General features: G+C 39.1%; 1 protein-coding gene across 1 annotated transcript in view; it reads left to right on the forward strand.

The window, feature by feature from the left end:
* GRIN2A (glutamate ionotropic receptor NMDA type subunit 2A) overlaps positions 1 to 18,112 on the forward strand; it is a 165,149-nt gene extending 147,037 nt beyond the window's left edge. Inside the window, exons 11-12 of the mRNA XM_008921736.4 lie at positions 8,834 to 9,072; positions 10,649 to 18,112. Coding sequence (XP_008919984.2) covers positions 8,834 to 9,072; positions 10,649 to 12,433 — 2,024 coding nt within the window. The 3' untranslated portion in view covers positions 12,434 to 18,112. The remainder of the gene's footprint in view (positions 1 to 8,833; positions 9,073 to 10,648) is intronic.
* The last annotated feature ends 937 nt before the right edge of the window (positions 18,113 to 19,049 follow it).

Consider the following 19,049-nt stretch of genomic DNA (forward strand, 5'->3'; position numbering starts at 1 on the left):
ATTTTAGAGCTTCCAATTTCCTCTGCGTGTGTCTTCTGTGATTTTTCTGATTTGATTTTTCCTTCCTGCTCCTATATCATTCTCCTATCCAAGCCAGATCACTTACACATCGAAATGAAATTTTTGTGCAGTGGATAGGAACCTTTTCCCTGCTCCTTGCTGTTGTAAAACATTCGACTGAAGAATTAATGATTTGTTCATGATGGGGCATCTTTTCATACTTCTCAAAGCGTGATGCTTTTTCTGCGTTAAAGCCAATGACTTCGAACCCTCTTTTTAATCTTGTTGGCACTGGAAAAAAAATGAAGTAAATACAGAGGGATGTAGGTTTGTGTTAGGGATAACTTCAAGCTTAGGATGGATGGTTTATATGTGTCTGCACGAGCAGTGTTCTGCTCCTGAGGATACTTCTACTGAGTGGACAAATTATACTGACAATTAGAAATCACACTGTGAAAGCAGCTCTGAAGTCTCAGTGGAAGGAAGCAGGCTACAGGATGCCAAATTTGTTCCTCTAACAAAGAGGAAAAGAGACAGAGGAAAGGAGAATGGGAATGAATTGCTGAGGAATTGACAATTTAATTGTCTCAAAAATATAATTATCCTCAAAAGGTTTCATCCCTTGGTCTGTGCAAGTTCATATACATATCCCAGTTCATGGGAAGCTGAGGTCAGTATGCATTTGTTAGTACAAGATTATTGCTTTGGAACACTGAATCTTTTTAATAGAAAGAGTTAGGAGTTGCTTTTTCTTGTATAAAGGATCTGAGTGAAGTGAATTTCTGGCTTTGTTCATCTTACTACCTGTGCAGCACATCTCATTATCTACAAAAGCTTCGAGCTGATGATTAGCATCTGCAGCTTTGTTTGAAGTAGTTGATCACTGGGATGATTCTCTGAAGCACAGTGGTGGTTATGCTTCCTTTTCTTGGCTTGCTGGGGTCACAAGACAAAGCTTCCATTGTTTTTTAGCAGAGAAATAACAACACTTCTACTGAGACACAGAAGACAATTTCTCAATCTTCAGTTGAGAGATAGAAGCACCCAGGAGTTCAAAAGCAACCAAAATGATGCGGCTGCTAAGAAACAGCACCGTCATTTTGTTTGGATCTTCCGCCCACAGCCCCAGGAATGTGTCAGAACAGAAATGTTGAGCGCTGAGGGATCACATGGGACGTACTTTGGTTTCTTTTATCAACCTCTGTAGGAGCAGCTGGGCAGGCTGACGTCCCCAGCACCCAGAGTGTTACCCTGGCAGCTGCCAGCCGCTGGTGGCATACGACTTGCCTTTCCATGGTGCAGGAAAGGCTCAGGCACACAGTGAGTCTGTAACACTTGGGAAGGCACCCATGTCCCTCCAGCCTTCTGCAGCAGCAACCCTTGGCCAGCTCTCTGAAGGCCCAGGTATTGCTAATGCTCCTCTGGCTTGGGCTGAATGTGCCATTTAAAGCAGAAGAGTACTTTTCTAAAAATATCCTTTGTTTCTGAAACCCATGGCATCTTTGGGATTTGGAGTAGAACCACTGGTGCCTGGTAGTTGAGGAGAATTTAGCTTTCTCTTTTTCTCTGTCTTTTTTATCTTCTCTCACTCTTTTTCTCATCTTTCTTCCCCCCCCCCCCCCGCCCCCTTTTATTTTTTCATTTGTAAGAAAGTGAGATTATTGAACTCCAAAATGACAAAGCTGCCTCAGGATTAAGAGAGTAAGAGGGGTTCAGATTGTGCATGGGATGGAGAGAAAGACAGCAAGAAGCCTTTAGATATGAGGTATGCAGTAGAGTAGAGGGATAAAACACTTGTGACAGCATAAATGGGTGGAAAATGCTGGGTAAAGAGAGAAGTTTTGGGGAGGAGTGGGAGAATATCAACAGCTGGCTGGGTTATGCATCTACTCGTGTGAGGTATTTGTAATGTATTGCACTACCTGAAGATTAAGAGCTCAGTTCAAAAGACAGTGTGGGTGGAGATCTCCAGGAAAAGAGGGCAGATGACATAGCTATATTAAGCCCTTAACCCCTAGATCTGCAAACTTTAAAGCAAGAAGAGACACAGGGATGTAAAGAGGAAAACTGGTTCTGGTTTGAGTTTCCACAGAGTCTGTTATCCCCTTCCTAATAACTTTCAGTTCTGGTTAATCTTTCTGTGCTTTTAGGAGAGCATAATACACTGAGAATTGTTTTCCCTGGGTGGATAATTTTTCCCACTCCTTAGGGGTAATAGGTAACTGTGTAAATGAGATTTGCCCCCCTACATCTGGAAGAGGAAAGCTCTTTGCTATTTTTTTTTGTATTTTAGCATAAGCCTTCCAAATCTCTGCCTAGATTATAAGGAAGTGTAGCAGAGTGACTCACATGGGCTGTTAAAGCCCAAGAAGGAAATACGTATGTGATTATAAGGACATATTTTCGGTGCGTGCTGCTCAGGCAGAAGACACCCACAATCACAGTGATTTTCTGTTTATATATTTAGTGTCCTCCTTAAGCAGTGGGTGGAACAAATGTGACTGAAGAGTGTGAGTGTATAAGTGGAGGGCGTTTGTGTAGCTGAACAAGAGTTAGAGGGATTGTAATATTGAAAGTCGTGCTTAGCAGTTCTGTTAATTCATCCTTAACTAATGGGGACACGCAGAGTGAAGTCATTAACTCACAGTAAGTTTATTGCTGTCAGTCATCTGTGTTCCTCTTGCTATTTTTACAGGGGGAAATAACTCAAAAAATGAGAGTAAGAGAGATTGTTTTGGGGGATCCAGGCTGAATTTGATAAGTTTCTGTGTTTTTATTTAGTCTCTTCTCTGGAAACATTCTGTATGGATCATATAATTGGCATTGATGAGCTTATTGAACCAAATGCACATCAACCCATTTGGCTGCTGACTCCTCTATTCAGGGTGAAGACCCTTTTTATTTTGGCTCCCCAGGTGATGGGGTATTACCCTCCTCCTCTGTCACTTAGGGGGAGTTCTCACCAGGGTAAACATGGAACAGTCTTTCCCTAAATTTGAAAACTACCTTTTGTCCAGTCTGAACAAGCAGATGATTCTGCTAATGCCACCAGAGCCTTATGAAGATGATGCCCTACATCTGAGCAGTGTGAATGTATATATCTAACCCTTCTATTCAAGATCCATGTGTGGTATATGCCAGTTTTCCTTACTGGCTCCTCAGGCTGAACCTCAGGTTAGCGCTTTGCACGAGAGTCACCACCCCTCATCCTGTCAATACCAACCTGTTCCCTTGGCACCTTCTGCTCTGACACATGCACTGTGATCTCCTGCATCACAGGATGACCTCCTCCTGCCCTGTACCTTGTGCAAGTCCCAGAGTAGTGCTGACACTGGAGTCTGTTGTACTTAACCAATAAAACAGTGAGGACCTTGGGCTGCAGCTCTTCCCATATGGACAGAGCATCCTCTCCTTGTGTGTGTGAAACAACACAATACATGGGAGAAATGACTTTTCCAGACAACTCTTGTTGATGCAAGGCAGTGTTTTTTGGAGTCAGAGGTGGGTGACTGTCCAGGACCTGGCAGTGGTGCAGGTGTACCCACACTGGGGGTTCCACGGCTCAGGTGCCTGTGTGCAGTGGATCTTGGTTGCTGGATTGCAAATCCAATCTCTCATCCACTCTCAAGAGAGGAGGAGCCCATTTTAGAAAGACCACTGCCAGAGAAACCCCAGTTAGATTATTTTTTCCTCAGTTTATTTGAGATTTGTTGTTTCTTTTGTGTTCTGTTGGCCCCTCAGTGTCAGGCTTTGGGTACTGATAAGGTGAAGGGACAGGCTGGCACTCTGAGCTACCCTGACATTATCCTTTGCTGATAGCACATGGAGTGTTAAAAACCCTTTTTTTCTTTTTTATTTTTTTTTTTTTGTTACAAAAGAGACATATAAAATAGATTTTTTTCCCCCTTCCCTTTATAAGCATAATTAAATAGGTTAAAATTAAGCAAAGAACATGATGGAAATACCCCTCCAGAGTACCCAAGGAAGCAGCTGAGGCAGCCTGGGAACCATCAGTGAACCTATGGCTTTAACATCCATGATTAAAGTAGAGCAGAAAAACACCTGTCTTTTAAAGAAGCAAAGTAAGAACTCTGAATTATAGACTTAAGTGCTTATGAAAATATTTCATATCTTGCTTATTTCTGGCAATTTTTTAACTAAGGGCATATTTAGGTGATAATGAAAATTTTTACTTTTTAATAGTCAGAAGGAAGACATCAGACCTAGTATTGAAACCCTGTTGAAACCAACTATTGAAAACCTCTCAAAAAAAACCCAACAAACCAACTCTTACCCCAAATTGATTTTCTATAGCTGCTTGTGGAGAATGATGGATTATGTGGGCTTGAAGTTTTTTCTTTTTTATAAATAATATGTCATTTTCAGTTTGTGTCTTCCTGGGTGTGTGTGAGATGTAGGGGAAAAGAATACTTGAAAACAAATACCATCAGTGAAGTGACCCCTGAGTTAGAGAGCTTTTGCCATCAGTACCCCATGGCTGATCCATTGCCTGGGAAGATACTGCCTTTTTCGGGAAGAGGGTTTCATGAGTAAGGCTGAAAACCAGGGGAGGATGCCAGACCTCTACAAAATGCTGGGCTAGGAAACGAAAGGAATCTAGGGATACCAGTAAACCCCCTGAAAGAACCCCAGAGAATTGGCACATCTTCAACAGACAGTGGCAGAGACTGCAAGAGGGCAGCCTGTGTCTCAGCCTTGAGGGGATGGTGACAGGGACAGGTGACACCAGAACCTGCAAGTCCTGCTGGGGGCCACAGTGAGGAAAAGCATGGAATTCTACCCTTTGGTCTGTATCGTTTCTGTGTCTGGATAATGATATTTTTATTGTAACAAAATTGTTCAGGGGACACACCTGAACCTTATCATTCCTTCTCAGGATGATAAGGTGTGAAATAGGCTGATAAAATGTAGAAAGAAAGGTATTTGTGGGATATTCAGTCTGAATGGCCAACTGGCACATTCCTGTGCAAATAGCAGTCAGAGCAGAGAGCACCAAAGCCACGGGATCAAACCCAGGAGAAGGGACCTGTACTGTGACCTAAACCCATTGTAAATAGTCTGGAATTAACAGTGAGAGAGCTAGGATGTTGCAATACATTGGAATGTGTTTTGAGTGAAGAGTGCAGAGACTCAACACTGTTTGAACTAAGGATCTTTAAAACACTTGCTTATATTTGTACTCTCACGGTATAAATGAGGCAAATCTTTTATGATACAGTGCTATCAAATTTTTAAAAATCTCTTAGTGTAGGCATCATGTAGTTATTTGGGATTTTTTCAGCTTAATATATTGTGAACTTATAAAACAAAATATAAACACTATATTTTTTTGTCAAATACGTTGGAACTCTTCATTTTCTAATCTTGTGCTAGTGTCATGATGTACTCTGTTGCTGAGATCTGCAACTGTTAATGCAGTCCACACATGAATGAAGGTAGGAAATAACTCTGGCATTACATTCCTTTTAGTAAGTGCCTAAAGTGAAAACAAAAGGTCTTAAAATAAGCCTGATTAGTATTTATGAGTAACTTGAGACCCCGCTATTAGAGGCAGATTTGAACTCCATTAACACTGGGTGCACTGAGGCCTGGGGTTTATGTACATTGAGGTTGCTGACTTAGATTTCCAAGGTCTGTCTTATGGAATATTTGGAGCTTTCACTTGCTAATTAGCATTATGCACACATGGACATGACTGAACTCTCCAGTGCCTAGTAATCACAAATTACTGGCCTTTCAATTGCCAGGCCCACTATATTGCTATAGGTGTCATCCCCCTATACATTCACCTCACAAGTCAGACCACCCAAAAGGATTTGAAAGACATCATTCCTCCAGCAGGACTTGATGCTTTTAAATATGTTTTTTTTTCTGAACCAAATTATAGCTATGCTCAAAGTTCAATGTTTTGAATTCCAACTCCAGGTTAAGTTTGGAACAGACTGATTTTAAAAAAGAAATGAATTGACACTCCAGATAAAGAAACTCTTATGCCTGAGGATTTTGTAAAGAAATTGTTATGGCTTCTGTAAATAATCTGGTTTAAAATGTAATGGGCAGGAAAAGCAATAAGAATATTGAGCTTCTTTGCCAGTTTTATAGGGTCAGCTATGCTGAAGTGTTATTACAGTTAAATTAGTAACTGTTTTGTCTGTGTTTCTGTGTGTACACCACGCAGATATATAAATATGTACTATACACATGTATATAAATATATACTGTAAATGGCAACTGCTTTATATAGAGAGACCAGAATTACCAGCCTAATCTGTCCATTCCCAGATAATATCATTACAGGAGTATGACAATCCAGTGATTTGTAGTGCTGTGCGATCTGTAAAAATGTGGATTTATTTTGGGCAGTAATTAACAGTGATTGCTGTCCTTGTCAGATGTAATGGAAGGGATATTGCAATAGCAGGATCTGTGAGACTCTGGGATGCTTTGTTCTTTATAGCTTGCCAGGGCACTGTCATTTATCTCCACTCAAAACAAGCTTAGTTCATTTCTGTAGGGATGTTTTTGGAAAGGTTGGTGGGTTATCAATAGTTACTTTAGATGTACATGCCAAAGGGAAAGAAACACAGAGGAAACAGTAATAAAAAAGAGATTTAAATTCCTTTGTGAATTTTGTTATGAATAGTAAAAGGGCACAGTAGTCAAATCAAATTGATGCCTGACAATCATGGGAGATGTGAATTTTCCTGTGGGAAGTAATGAGAGCTGGTTGTCAGAGCTTCAGCTACTAATGCACACACCAGAAATATTGCTCTCTCTTTGGACTTGGGTTACTTTCTCTTCTGTACCCTGTGTGAGTTTTATTCATAGACCTTGGGGATGATTTGAAAGAGAGACAAGGGAAACAGTCCACTGAGGTTTAGCAGAACAAAAGAAATTCAAATGTTCTAAGATATGGAAATGCAATAATGAACTCCAATTATCTATGTGTGCAATATCTATACTGCTACAATTAATAATTTATTGTCCCTATGTCCAGGATTAGAAGTTTTTAAAAGATTTATTAGGATTGACTTTCTTCTTCAGGGATGCTCTTAGGTGTTTTGAAGATTGAGCACTGTAATTTGGGAGAAGACACATTGCCTTTTGCAGATGTGGAGGTTCAATTCATGCTTCAAGCACAAAATTAAACTCAAAATTAACTAGGGACTGAATAATCTCTTACAAATTTGTGAAATGTCTTTGCAAAAGTGCCTCGGTGCTTGTCCTTTCTACTTTGGTTTTTCATTCACATTCTGTGAGAAGCAATTTCTCCATCACAGTCTTGTGTTCCACTTCCAGTTGGAACTCACACATCCAAATATCTGTGGGCTGCAGCTTTCCTGTTGCCCTGGCACTCTATCCTGCAAAATGCTTTTGCACAGCGGGTCATTGATCTTCTAGTCTAGCTTGAAGGAAGCTAAAATGTCAATATAGCTTATAGCCATTTTTTTCTGATATTTTCTCCAAGATTATAAAACTGAAAATGTATTCCCTAATCACTGGATAAGGATTAGGGATCTGTACTGTGAGAATTCTTCCCCCAGATTGAAGCCATATCTTAAATTGGGAAACACCAAGATAGTTAACACTGTACTTTCTGACCCTCTGTATTGCCTGCTATATTTTCTAGAAACAGTGAAGTTTTTGACATTAAAAATTATAACTTCTCAGCAGTCTATATCCCCAAGAGAGCAAAAAGGTCTGTATGCCAATCAGAGCTTCACTAAGAACAACACTAAATGCTTGAAAATGAATAAATCATACAGTATAAAAAAGTTTGGCAGGAACAATGGCAGTTTCTTGCACACCTTTGTCCATGTTGGCAGTAGCAACCACTGCTAAGTGATAGTGTCCTTCATCTGAGGCCAAATCTCATCAGTGAAATAAATACAGGTGATCCACAGGGCCAGGAGAGAGCAGAGGGAGGTGCCCAGGGCACCATGAGAGGACTGGGAGCATGTGGGTGCAGTTACTGCATCACCCAGGTCTCTGGGGCAAAGCAAAATGAAGTGAGACAAATCCAGGAGAAGAACTGCATTGGAAAGATACTGCTAATTCCTGTAGTGTGTCTGGTTAGTGGCTGTTCAACATAAAAAATAAAATGAGAGACATGAACACTAATAAATCAAATCCCCAGATACCCAAACCCTAAGGAATAATCAGTACCAAAGACGATGGCAGAGACCAGACATGGCAGGAGAGGTTCAGCCAGAATGTTGCAACTTATATGAAAAGAAGAAGTAAGGTTATCACAGATCTGATGGGAAAGAACAAACTTCTCGTGGCACATTTTAAAGGACTGTGAGAACATGTGAAATTTATCCTATGACATTAAAGGGAATGGCCAAAGAGAAGGGTCAGAGTGGATCAGAGATGAGCAAGTGTAGAGCAGTGGAGAGGTGGGGACATGAAAGGGTCTGGTTGACTGTCAGGATGTTTGTCTGATGGAGCTCTGTCTGATCACCACAGCCTGTCCCAGCTCTTTACTAAACTCCATTCCTAGCTCAGTTCCACTCTCTGAAACAAGTGCTACTAGTTATAGCAAGCAGAAGAAAGTTCTATCCAAACCAGGGATCCTGCTTTCTAGAGCAGCCAGTTTCCCACGTAATTTATGAAATCTGAGGACATCTGAAAGTAGGGTGCTGTGAATCAAAATCTGCTATATTTGCAACTCCTGAGTAGATAAGTCTACAGTGCTCCACAAATAAAGCATTAAATGGTGCTGTATTTTTAAACTTGCAAAGACTTTCAAATACTGCAAGCAGTGATTTTTGCATTTTTTTTAACTGGTTTGACTCCTTGCTCTCCCCAGGGGAAATGGAAGAGTTGGAAACCCTGTGGCTGACTGGCATTTGTCACAACGAGAAGAATGAAGTCATGAGCAGCCAGCTGGACATCGACAACATGGCAGGAGTGTTTTACATGCTTGCAGCAGCCATGGCTCTCAGTTTGATCACCTTTGTCTGGGAGCACTTGTTTTACTGGAAACTCAGATTCTGCTTCACTGGAGTCTGCTCAGATAGGCCAGGATTGCTGTTCTCAATCAGCAGGGTCAGTACTGCTTTCATTTTTTCCCTTTAGGCAACAAACAGCATAAACACTGCCTCCCTAAAACATTATCTTTCCTTTTTTTCCCACCTGGACATTTGAAATATGTGTTAGAGCATGACTGTGATGCTTGCACTCCATGGGAAGTCTTTATCCATTTGATTATCTAGGGTATGAAACATCAAATGTGCCAGGATAATCAGTAATCCAATGCTGAAAACAAATACATTAAGGGGCAATTTTGATGAAGAAGTGGTAGAGCTCAGATGCAGAAAATGGATTAATTTCCACATAAAAATCCAAGCAAAATAAATAGTAAATTGATAAGATATATTAGCTCTCAGCTTTGTGCATTTTTTAAGCTAGAGGATTTGAAGTTATAAAATATAGTGGAATAGTTTTATAAGCTTTTCTTGATAGCAAACTTGAATAAACCATATGAGAAAAGGTCAAACACAAGTATCATTTATGTCTGGTTAGACACTAAGGCAGGTTTTAGTGATAACTTAAACAGATCCAAAGGGGATTTACGTATCTAAAAAACTGATACTTGAGGGAAAAAAAAAAAAAAGGGAAATGTGTGCTTGTCCTTATATTTTTGCAAATTAGTTGGGGTTTGTCTTTGTATGATTTTATCACATAGTACTTTCATTAGGTAATTGACTTTGCTGGATTTTCTGTATAGCTGAGAAGAACTGAAAATGATACTAAAATGCCTAATTGCTTCAAAATGTGCTGAAATTACCCTGTTGAGTAGATTGGACCATTTTGGAACTGCATTAAAAATACTCTGCCCTACCCTGTTGTAGATTGTCTGGAAACCATATACACCTTAACCTCCACATTTTACATTTGAACTTTATATTTTTGGCCTTTTACAGATGAAATTCTCCTAGGCAATTTGGAGGGGGGGGGTGAAGTACTTATTTCAAAGGTAAATTACATAGAATTGCCAGTTCAGAGGGTTGGAAATGTCAATTGAACTCACAGGAGTGACCGAAGACGTTGGAGTTAGAAGATGGGCTTTTGAGCCTTTTGCTCAAAATGGACTCAGAATCAGGCTTTAGGAAGAGCTGGGGTTTTTTCATATGTACTAAGATAGGAAACAGAAAAGTTAAAATAAGACTGGAAGCCTTTTCAATTCAGTGCAAGTGAAGAGCACCTTAACCACCAGTAAAATAGCCCAATGACACGCTTGTTTAGAGGGAAAACTTATTCACTGGTTTTAAAATAAGTGAATATTCTTTAGTGAAGCTTAGATTGTTATTGTGTTGAGACTGGGGAACCCCTTGGAGTCTCTTCTAATCTTGTTTTCTGGAATAAACTGGGGAGGCCGTCAGGGGCCACTGGTTTGTGAAATACTGGCAATTTTACTCCTTTGTAATTCCAACAGATGTGGCAGAAAATACTCTTCCATATCATTGGAAGGGAATGATAAAAAGATAGAGATGTACTTTAATCTTGCTAGTAATCAGATAAGCAATGTTTAATTTTTCTTCATTGCTAATTAATAATAGAATGGAAGTTTTTAAAATTTGCACCTAGTGTTTTAATTTTTTTTATACTATTCATATTACAGGGTATTTACAGCTGTATTCATGGAGTACACATTGAAGAGAAAAAGAAGTCTCCTGACTTTAGTTTGACCAATTCACAAACCAACATGTTAAAACTGCTACGAACAGCAAAAAACATGACCAATATCAATCCTTCAAGAATTGACTCCCCCAAAAGAACAGCTGATTTTATTCAGAGGGGTTCTTTGATTATGGACATGGTCATGGATAAGGGTAACTTGATATTTGCTGATAACAGATCCTTTCAGACAAAGGACAACTTTTTTGGTGACAACATAAGTGAACTGCAGACCCTTCCTGGCAACCGACACAAGGACAATCTTAACAACTATGTTTTCCAAGGTCAGCATCCTCTCACACTGAATGAATCCAATCCAAACACAGTAGAGGTTGCAGTAACGACAGAAGCAAAAGTGAACTCCAGACCTAGGCAGCTGTGGAGGAAATCTGTTGAATCTTTACGTCAAGAATCTGTACGTCAGAGCCAAGGTTCCCAGAGGGATGACGGGTCAGAGGAAAACAGGCAGCTTTCAGTGAAAAGCCAAAGATACCTTCCTGAAGAGATTGTCCATTCAGATGTATCAGAGACATCAAGCCGAGCTACTTGCCATATGGAAGCTGAAAACAACAACAAGCATCACAAAACCAAGGACAACTTCAAAAAAAGGACAGCAGCATCAAAATACCCAAAAGACTGTAGTGAAGTGGAACTGACATATCTAAAAACCAAACAGAGCTCTCCACGGGATAAAATCTACACAATTGATGCTGACAAGGAGCCAGGATTCCGCTTGGACACACCTCAGTACATTGAAAACATTGTCCTTCCAGAAACTGTGGAGTTTCCTGATGTTTATCAAGATCACAATGACAACTACAGGAAAGCTGAGCACGCTAACAGGACTCCAATGCATAATGAAGACAGTCTTCCAAACAATGACCAGTATAAACTTTATGCAAAGCACTACACTCTAAAAGATAAAAATGCTTCCCTACCTGATGATAGATACAGACAGAATTCCACCCACTGCAGGAGCTGTCTTTCCAATTTGCCCACTTATGCGGGACACTATTCGACCAGATCTCCCTATAAATGCGATGCATGCTTGCGGATGGGGAACCTCTATGACATTGAAGAAGATCAGATGCTGCAGGACACAACGAACTTATCACTTCCCGAAGAAATATATGAGCGTACTTGGTCAACAAGTAATGCTCTACAATATCATAAAAAAAATAAATTGAGGATTAGCAGGCAACACTCTTTTGATAATATCGCTGATAAGTCCAGGGAAATTGATATTGGAAGACCTTCTCGTAGTATAAGCTTGAAAGAAAGAGAGAAATTTCTTCAAAGTAGCCCATATGCAAGCATGTTTAGTGTTCCCTCAAGCAAACTATTGGGCAACAAGGCCTCACTTTTAACTCATGCTCTAGAGGACAGTAAGAGGAGCAAGTCCCTGTATGCTGTTCACTCGGATGACAATCCCTTTCTGCACTCGTATCGTGATGACCAGCACTTATCTCTTAGGCGAAGTCCAGCTGATCTTTATAAACATTCATTGCCAACAAGAGGAAGAAATGATAATTATTTAAGGTCATCCATGCAGTCTACAGCATCATATTCTTCCAGGGATGGTCGGATCCATAATGACATGTACATTTCAGAGCATGTTTTGCCTTACGTTGCAAATAGGAATAGCTTGTACACAACTCCAAGGGTTTTAAATTCCTGTAGCAATACACGTGTGTATAAGAAAAGGCCTAGCATTGAATCAGATGTTTAAATTTTCCATGAACACTTTATCTATAGGGAAAGAATAGTTGCCACCATCTTAGAGGGAGAACTTATCCTTTAACAGTATCCTGCTCTGGTAAATGATACGTAAACCTCTCCCTTTCCCAACGTACTTTTGTACATGAATAGGTAAACTGGTATGCTCTTAACTATCCTTTTAAAATATGTCTTGTTGAAAAAGGATAAAAAATAGCCATTTATATATGCTTTATATATAAATGGCAAGTTGTATTGAAATAGCCCCAATATATGTTGGCAACTATGCTGTTTTGTATCTAATTCTTTTACTATTTCGGTTATTCTAATTTATGTTGCTAAGTATCATTCAATGTACTTTTGTCCTTAGAAATGTTTAATGATTTTCTAGTACTGGATAAGCAATATGGTATGCATGTAGTATGACACAGACAACAAGAATTAGGAATGCATTTGCACAGATTCAAAAGTAAGACTCTAAAAGAGAACAGAAAGCTAGACTTTCAAAAATATATGTTAGCTTCATAATCATTTTCAAAGCCAAGTAATAATTTAAAAAAACCCCCACATCCCAAGACCTTAATAAATAAAATACAGTGTTTTAGCACAAAATTAGTATGTTCATTCTAGACTGACAGACAATAGATGGGAAGGCAGTAGCCCCAAACATGTGAACTGCTGTGTACCAAAAGGAAGCCCCATGGATATTGGTTAACGTTCATGTACAAATGCTTTTCTTATATTGCACATGCACTTACCATTACAAAGTAAGTTCATTGAAAAGTTTGCAGTAATCTTGTCAGAAATTTCACAGCTGCCTAATCCAGAGTATATATTTTTAGATATCACTATATGGCACTTACTATGGAGCTGTGGACTTTACTAGTAACCTTGAGGCCTAATGTGTACGTAAGTTTGCATTTGCCCCTTACTGGTGATTACTCAGGGCTGTATAGTATTTCTTTTATTCTTTCACTTCCCAAACCAAATCCTGACCCACTGTAGTTCTTTGTTCATAGTGTATTAGTGACAACTAATGAATTGTATATTAATAGTATTAAAGCTGTTAATACAGTATCAAACACTGACAGCCATAAGTTCAGTGTAATCAGTGAGGAGTGCAATACCATTTATTTGCATACACAGCAAAGGATTAACACCTTCAGAAGGACTTCTTCCTTCCAGAATATTGTGCATATTTGTTGAACATCAGACCATTTTTTTTAACCTCTCCAATCAAGTCTGTTATATAAACTGAATATATGCACACTTAACTAAGTATGTTTATTATCACTGACTGATATGCAGATATTCACATTACAGGGGTGCATTGTTAAATGGCTTTTCCATTTAGTAAATGTCGATCAGATTCTTTCACAAATAAAATGTCTGCTACACACCCCTCCTTACCCTCACTGGAAAAAAACCCTACTAGATTTTAACCATAAGGGAGCGTGAAAGAGAGGAGAGGAAGCCTTTCAGGAGTAGAATATACAGCTGCTAATTTAATTTAAACTAAAGAAGTAAATATAATTGCTAATATATTTAACTACTGAAAGTGTTGCACTGGGTGGTGCTCTCCCATTCTCCTGCTACTCTGCAAATTGCTTTAGGATTTTTGTGTAGAGAAAATTTAGATTATTCAAGCATTATTCCCTCCATTTCACTGAAGAACAGTGAGCAGGGAAACCATTACCACTGTGAATTGGAAAATGTGAATATTACCCTAACTTTTCTCCAAACTGAAACTCTTTTCAGCAGAATTGTGCCTGTCAACTGCAATTGAAGTATCTGCATGCCAGAGGTGCAGTATGCAAGGTGTTTAATTTGGAACAGCATACTGCAGAGCAGAGTTGCAAATGGGAGATAATATAAATGATATATAGGGACAGTCAAAATAAAGCTTTTTGAATTGTTTACAGCTTTTTTTTTAATTATTATTATTATTATTATTGAGAAGATTCAAACTGACTTTGACCACCAAACAGTCCAGAATGAATTCTTGGTATTTGCAAATGTATTTGTATGTTCACCATGCTGGTGAAGGATGATATTTTTAAGGAATGAAATGTAATGAGATTTGGGCTTCTGAGTCTCTTTCCAGCTTCCAGAAATCTCAGTATGCTTTATCCTAAGTGTGTTCAGAAAGCATATCTATGGGTATCTGTACACTGTCCATGTAAAAATATGTTTTGAGTATTCTTTATTCAACATCTGGTCATAATTACTGGCCCTGATTCACATGGGATGCTTTCTGGTTCCTCACTGGAGGCAATTTTTATAAACAGAAGTTCCTTACCTGCCATGCATATTTCCTAGGAATAGTTGTATGAGCTGAGCAGGGCTAGGGTGGTGTCTATGGGATGAACAGTACTTGTCATGAACCTAAACCTTTTCCCAAAGACATAGACATATTTGTCTTAGGTCTGCAGGAAAACAAATGCACTGAAGGTATAAATAATGCTGTAATCAGTGTAATAAAAATATTTCAGGCAAATTTCAATATCCGATCCAAATCATAGTATATTTACTAAAGTCTGCTGTATTTCAGCAGGTATGATATTTGCTGATGTCGTGCCAAAAAGTGCCGTGGAAATTGCTGAGCATTTTACCAATCATAAAATTCAGTGGTGGCTCTTGTCTTTTGTATCATCATAAAGCTCTCAAAATATTTGTTGGTCGCTCCAAGTCTTTTGTATCATCATCTCTATCCAACCAGACACACCTAATTCAGTATATATATGAGTATGGTATGTGAAGTTATGGGAAAGAAAAATTCCCTTTTACACTTTCTAGTTTAAACTCTATAAACTCTTGAGGTTCAATTGTAAACATCCTCGAGCCAGGTGGATTTATCCTTCTGTGAGATGCGCAAGCAAATTAGTTATAATGAAATATATTGCAGTGTTTGCTTTTTCTGATCTGAGCAGATTTCTGGTGACCGTAGAGATTTATTATTATTAGCTGCAATATGAAATACAACCCCCTCCCCTAAACCAAAACAAAGAGACAGAGGGAAGACTCGGTAATGTTGCACAGCAGTTGTTCACATGGAAATAAAAGATGCTGCCTTAAAGGAGGAAAAAACCCACCAGATGATGAAAGTAGAGGGAGTCTGCATGCGTTTGTTGCTTTGATCTTGGCATAAGCATGAGATAGTAAAGGGGAAAGGAGAGGATAAAGTGCAGGGCTGTAGGCAGTAGCTGGTTGCAGATGTTTACTTGTAAAGAAGAAGCAGCTGAGAAGTTGAAGGAAAATCTTCAACAGTAGAGCCACAAGCCACAGCTTGTGAGGCTCAGCCGTAGAGCGCGTGGAATTCGGAATTTTGCCTGAGCTTTGTTGATGTATTTGCACTGACTTTCAATTAAACTGAGATCAAGACTTTCTGTATTTCCCTCTCTCTCACTCTAGCTGCTGCTATACTTGAAGAGGAGAAAAGAATCTTCCTGCATAAGTGGCCATCCTTTCTGTACCTTTCTGGATGGTGCTGGTGACTTGTTACATTTTCCTGATTACAGCTCTAGCAGTTTGTTGGTCATTCCTATCACCAAGATTTCCTGTGACTCCAGCTGGAACTGAATCAGGCTGTAAATGATATGAGCCACTCTTGGTAGCATGTCCTGTAGTGTTACACTGCTCCTGGACGACACCTTTTATGGAGGCAGGATATTGAATTGCTGAGGAATGCAGTAGGTACATGGAGGTAAAAACAGCTACATAGACATACCTGCCTCTCGCTCTTTTTCTCTTTTAAAGATATTGTAGAATTTCTTCATGTTTTTGTCTTTCCCTTTTCACCACAGTAAATCTTCCTTTTTTCTTTGAAATGGATTTTGTGTTCTGCTTGTGTTTCTTAGAGCAGTGTAGCCACCCACTAATTTAAATGCATGGTAATAAGATATTTTAATATATAAGATAAAATTAAGGAAAATTAAGAGATTTTGCATTTTCGGAAAATTTAATTTAATGTTTTTGCAGCTTTTGCTTAGACTTCATTATTCTGCTATCTAAGAAGCTTGGTTAGGAGAAAGAGTGCTGTGGACAAACAGAAACGAAATCACCGCCAGCTCACTGTGTTTTGGCAGCATTTCATAAATACATGTCTCTTTATGATCTTTCAGGAACACTTAAGAGGTGATATAAGGCTCACAAGGGAAATCAGGTGTGGTTTATTTTTCCTGGTGAAAATAAATCTCTTTTTACATAGTTTTAAACGAAGCAAAAGCTAGAGTTGTGTGTGTAGCTTTGAGTTTCTGTGCTGGAAGGCTGAGCTCTTTCTGTGGCCAGTGGCGAGAGAGAGAGAGAAAGTAAACTCCCTGTGGGTGAAAGTTCAGAGGACTGTGACCTTTTTAGAAAGTATAGGTTCCTAACTTAGATGTCTCAGTTAGGCAGGCTTAGAAAAGCAATAGTCTATTTATCTCCAGCCTCAAAAATGTACCAGTTAAATCTGCAAGTGAGTACCAGATTCAGCCTTGGAGGTGTGTATAGGTTCCTGTGCTCGAGCAAGCAGTTGTTTGTGGGGTTTGCAGTATTCCCTGGTCAGGATCATTGTTTGCTTTATACCACATGACTATGCAGCCTGAGATAAAACTTTCAGAATCTATTCCTTGTGGAATAACTTGCTGTTTTCATACTTCTGCAGTGTAGCATATGTACTTCAGTGGTGGGGAAGGGTTTGGTACTGTTCCCTCCCTTCCTGGGTTCATCAACGTAGAACAGAAATTGTGTCACAAATCTCAGCTTGGATTTAGAAAGAATTCAAGAGGTGGATCTTTTTGTTGTTTTACATTGCATTTAAGATGTTTGATACATAAAACCTAGTGAAAACAAAACTTTTATGGCAAAATCCCCTCATTAATATAAAGAGTAACTATCTGTGGCTTGGCTAAATTGTGTCAAGTGCTAATCATCACATCATGTGCTTCTTTCAAGATGGACTGTCATATATTGCCTTACTAACTTTTCCCAGTTCTAGTCCTGTCTTAGCTCAAAAGTCCTTTCAAAGTAGATACCTTTCCTACGTAGGGCAATCTGATTTGCAACGTAAAAACAGTTTTCCAGTGATACACTTAAGTTCTTTGCTTTATCAATGTCGTTGTTTGGGTTTTTTTTTAATCTAAACTAACTTCCTGTAGAGAGCTGAGCCTTCCAAACATAGCAGTGCTGAAGGAACTTCTGAAAGAACATAAAGGCCTTTTAAAGTATGACTTACTATATGAGCCATTTCCCTGCCCAAACTCACCTGTACTGTCTTATTTCAATGTATTAGCAACATGTTAGCATTTGCAGTCACTGAGGGAGCTCAGTTTAATCACAACTGTGTGTTTGTGGATGTAGATATCAGCATAGACAGGTCTATGGAGCGAGAGAGGAAAGGCTGGAGTCACCTGTGAAGCTGTGGTTAAATGGGAGCAGCCTCAGGACTGTCGTGTCTCTTGTATCGCTCTGACCAGTGTCTGTCTGATGTGCACATACTGTACATAGTGTAAAATTCCTGTCGGTGCTCAGCTTCCATTGTGGAAATAACGCCATGTCCACCCTCATTCCAGTGTCACAGCGGTGTCTGTGGGGTGGGGAGGGGGTTGGTTGTGCTCCCTGGTGTCTGTCACCCTGCTCGGTGGGAGCAGCACTCCCCGCCCTGCTGGGGAGGGTTACTGCACTCTGTAAATAAGCTTCTCATTTATTTCCCTCACTCAAGCTTTTAGTTGTTTTTTGTTTTTTTTTTTTCCCCTGCTTCTCTCGACCTGTGTGCAGAGTATGCTCTCTAAAAATATGTGCTCTTCCAAAGTCCTGCAGCTTTGGAAGTCAGGAATACAGGTGTGCATCGCCCTGCAATGCAGTGAAAATGCACTTAGTTCTTCTCGTGGGTTCATGAGCTTTTTTGTTACATACTGCAGAATGTATCTGCTGTAGTTCAAGCTGTTTTTTTTTTTAAATAACTGCCATTCTAACAGCTGTAAGAATCCACTGCTGATTTTGTGATGATTTTGTCATATCTATAATTTAAGAACCAGAAATAATATAAGTAAAAATAAGTTACCTCACTATTTACCAGGTTTTTGTTGTTTTGCGCTTAAATGACAATTTTTACTCCTTTTGCTTAATTCTTTACCTGTATTGAAAACAAGGCTAAATTAGTAGAGAATATAACCATGCTGTAACATTGTCATGCGATACCTTTATTAATAGATAACCACACTAAATATAGTATTACATATTTAAAAGAGAGATGGTTTCGACTCTCCAACTCTTAAAAAGTAGTGGTGATAAGCAGTTATACTCCTAGATGTTTTGTCCTTTCCCTTTTGTATTAGTATTTGTTTTCACTAATATATTTCAAAAATTATATTTCTGTGCACGTTATAAAACTGTGAAAATAAATACCAGTAAATATTGTGATACTTATTCAGTGCACTGTAAAGTTCCAAGTGAGATGATACTTTGCTTGGGAATTGAAGAAGGTTTCCTCACTTCTCAGAAATGGTACTTAGCTTTAATGTGGGAAAATGATAATATTTACAGTGACATGAAATTTTGATGGAAAATGTCTTGTTTTGCACTTCTAGTACTATTAGAAGAAATTATATGTTTTTCTCAGCAAATGCCTCATGAGAATACATTTTTAAATT

Source organism: Manacus vitellinus, unplaced genomic scaffold (genome assembly GCF_001715985.3).
Source record: "Manacus vitellinus isolate BGI_N305 unplaced genomic scaffold, ASM171598v3 scaffold_12_pilon, whole genome shotgun sequence".
In the NCBI taxonomy this organism is placed as follows: domain Eukaryota; kingdom Metazoa; phylum Chordata; class Aves; order Passeriformes; family Pipridae; genus Manacus; species Manacus vitellinus.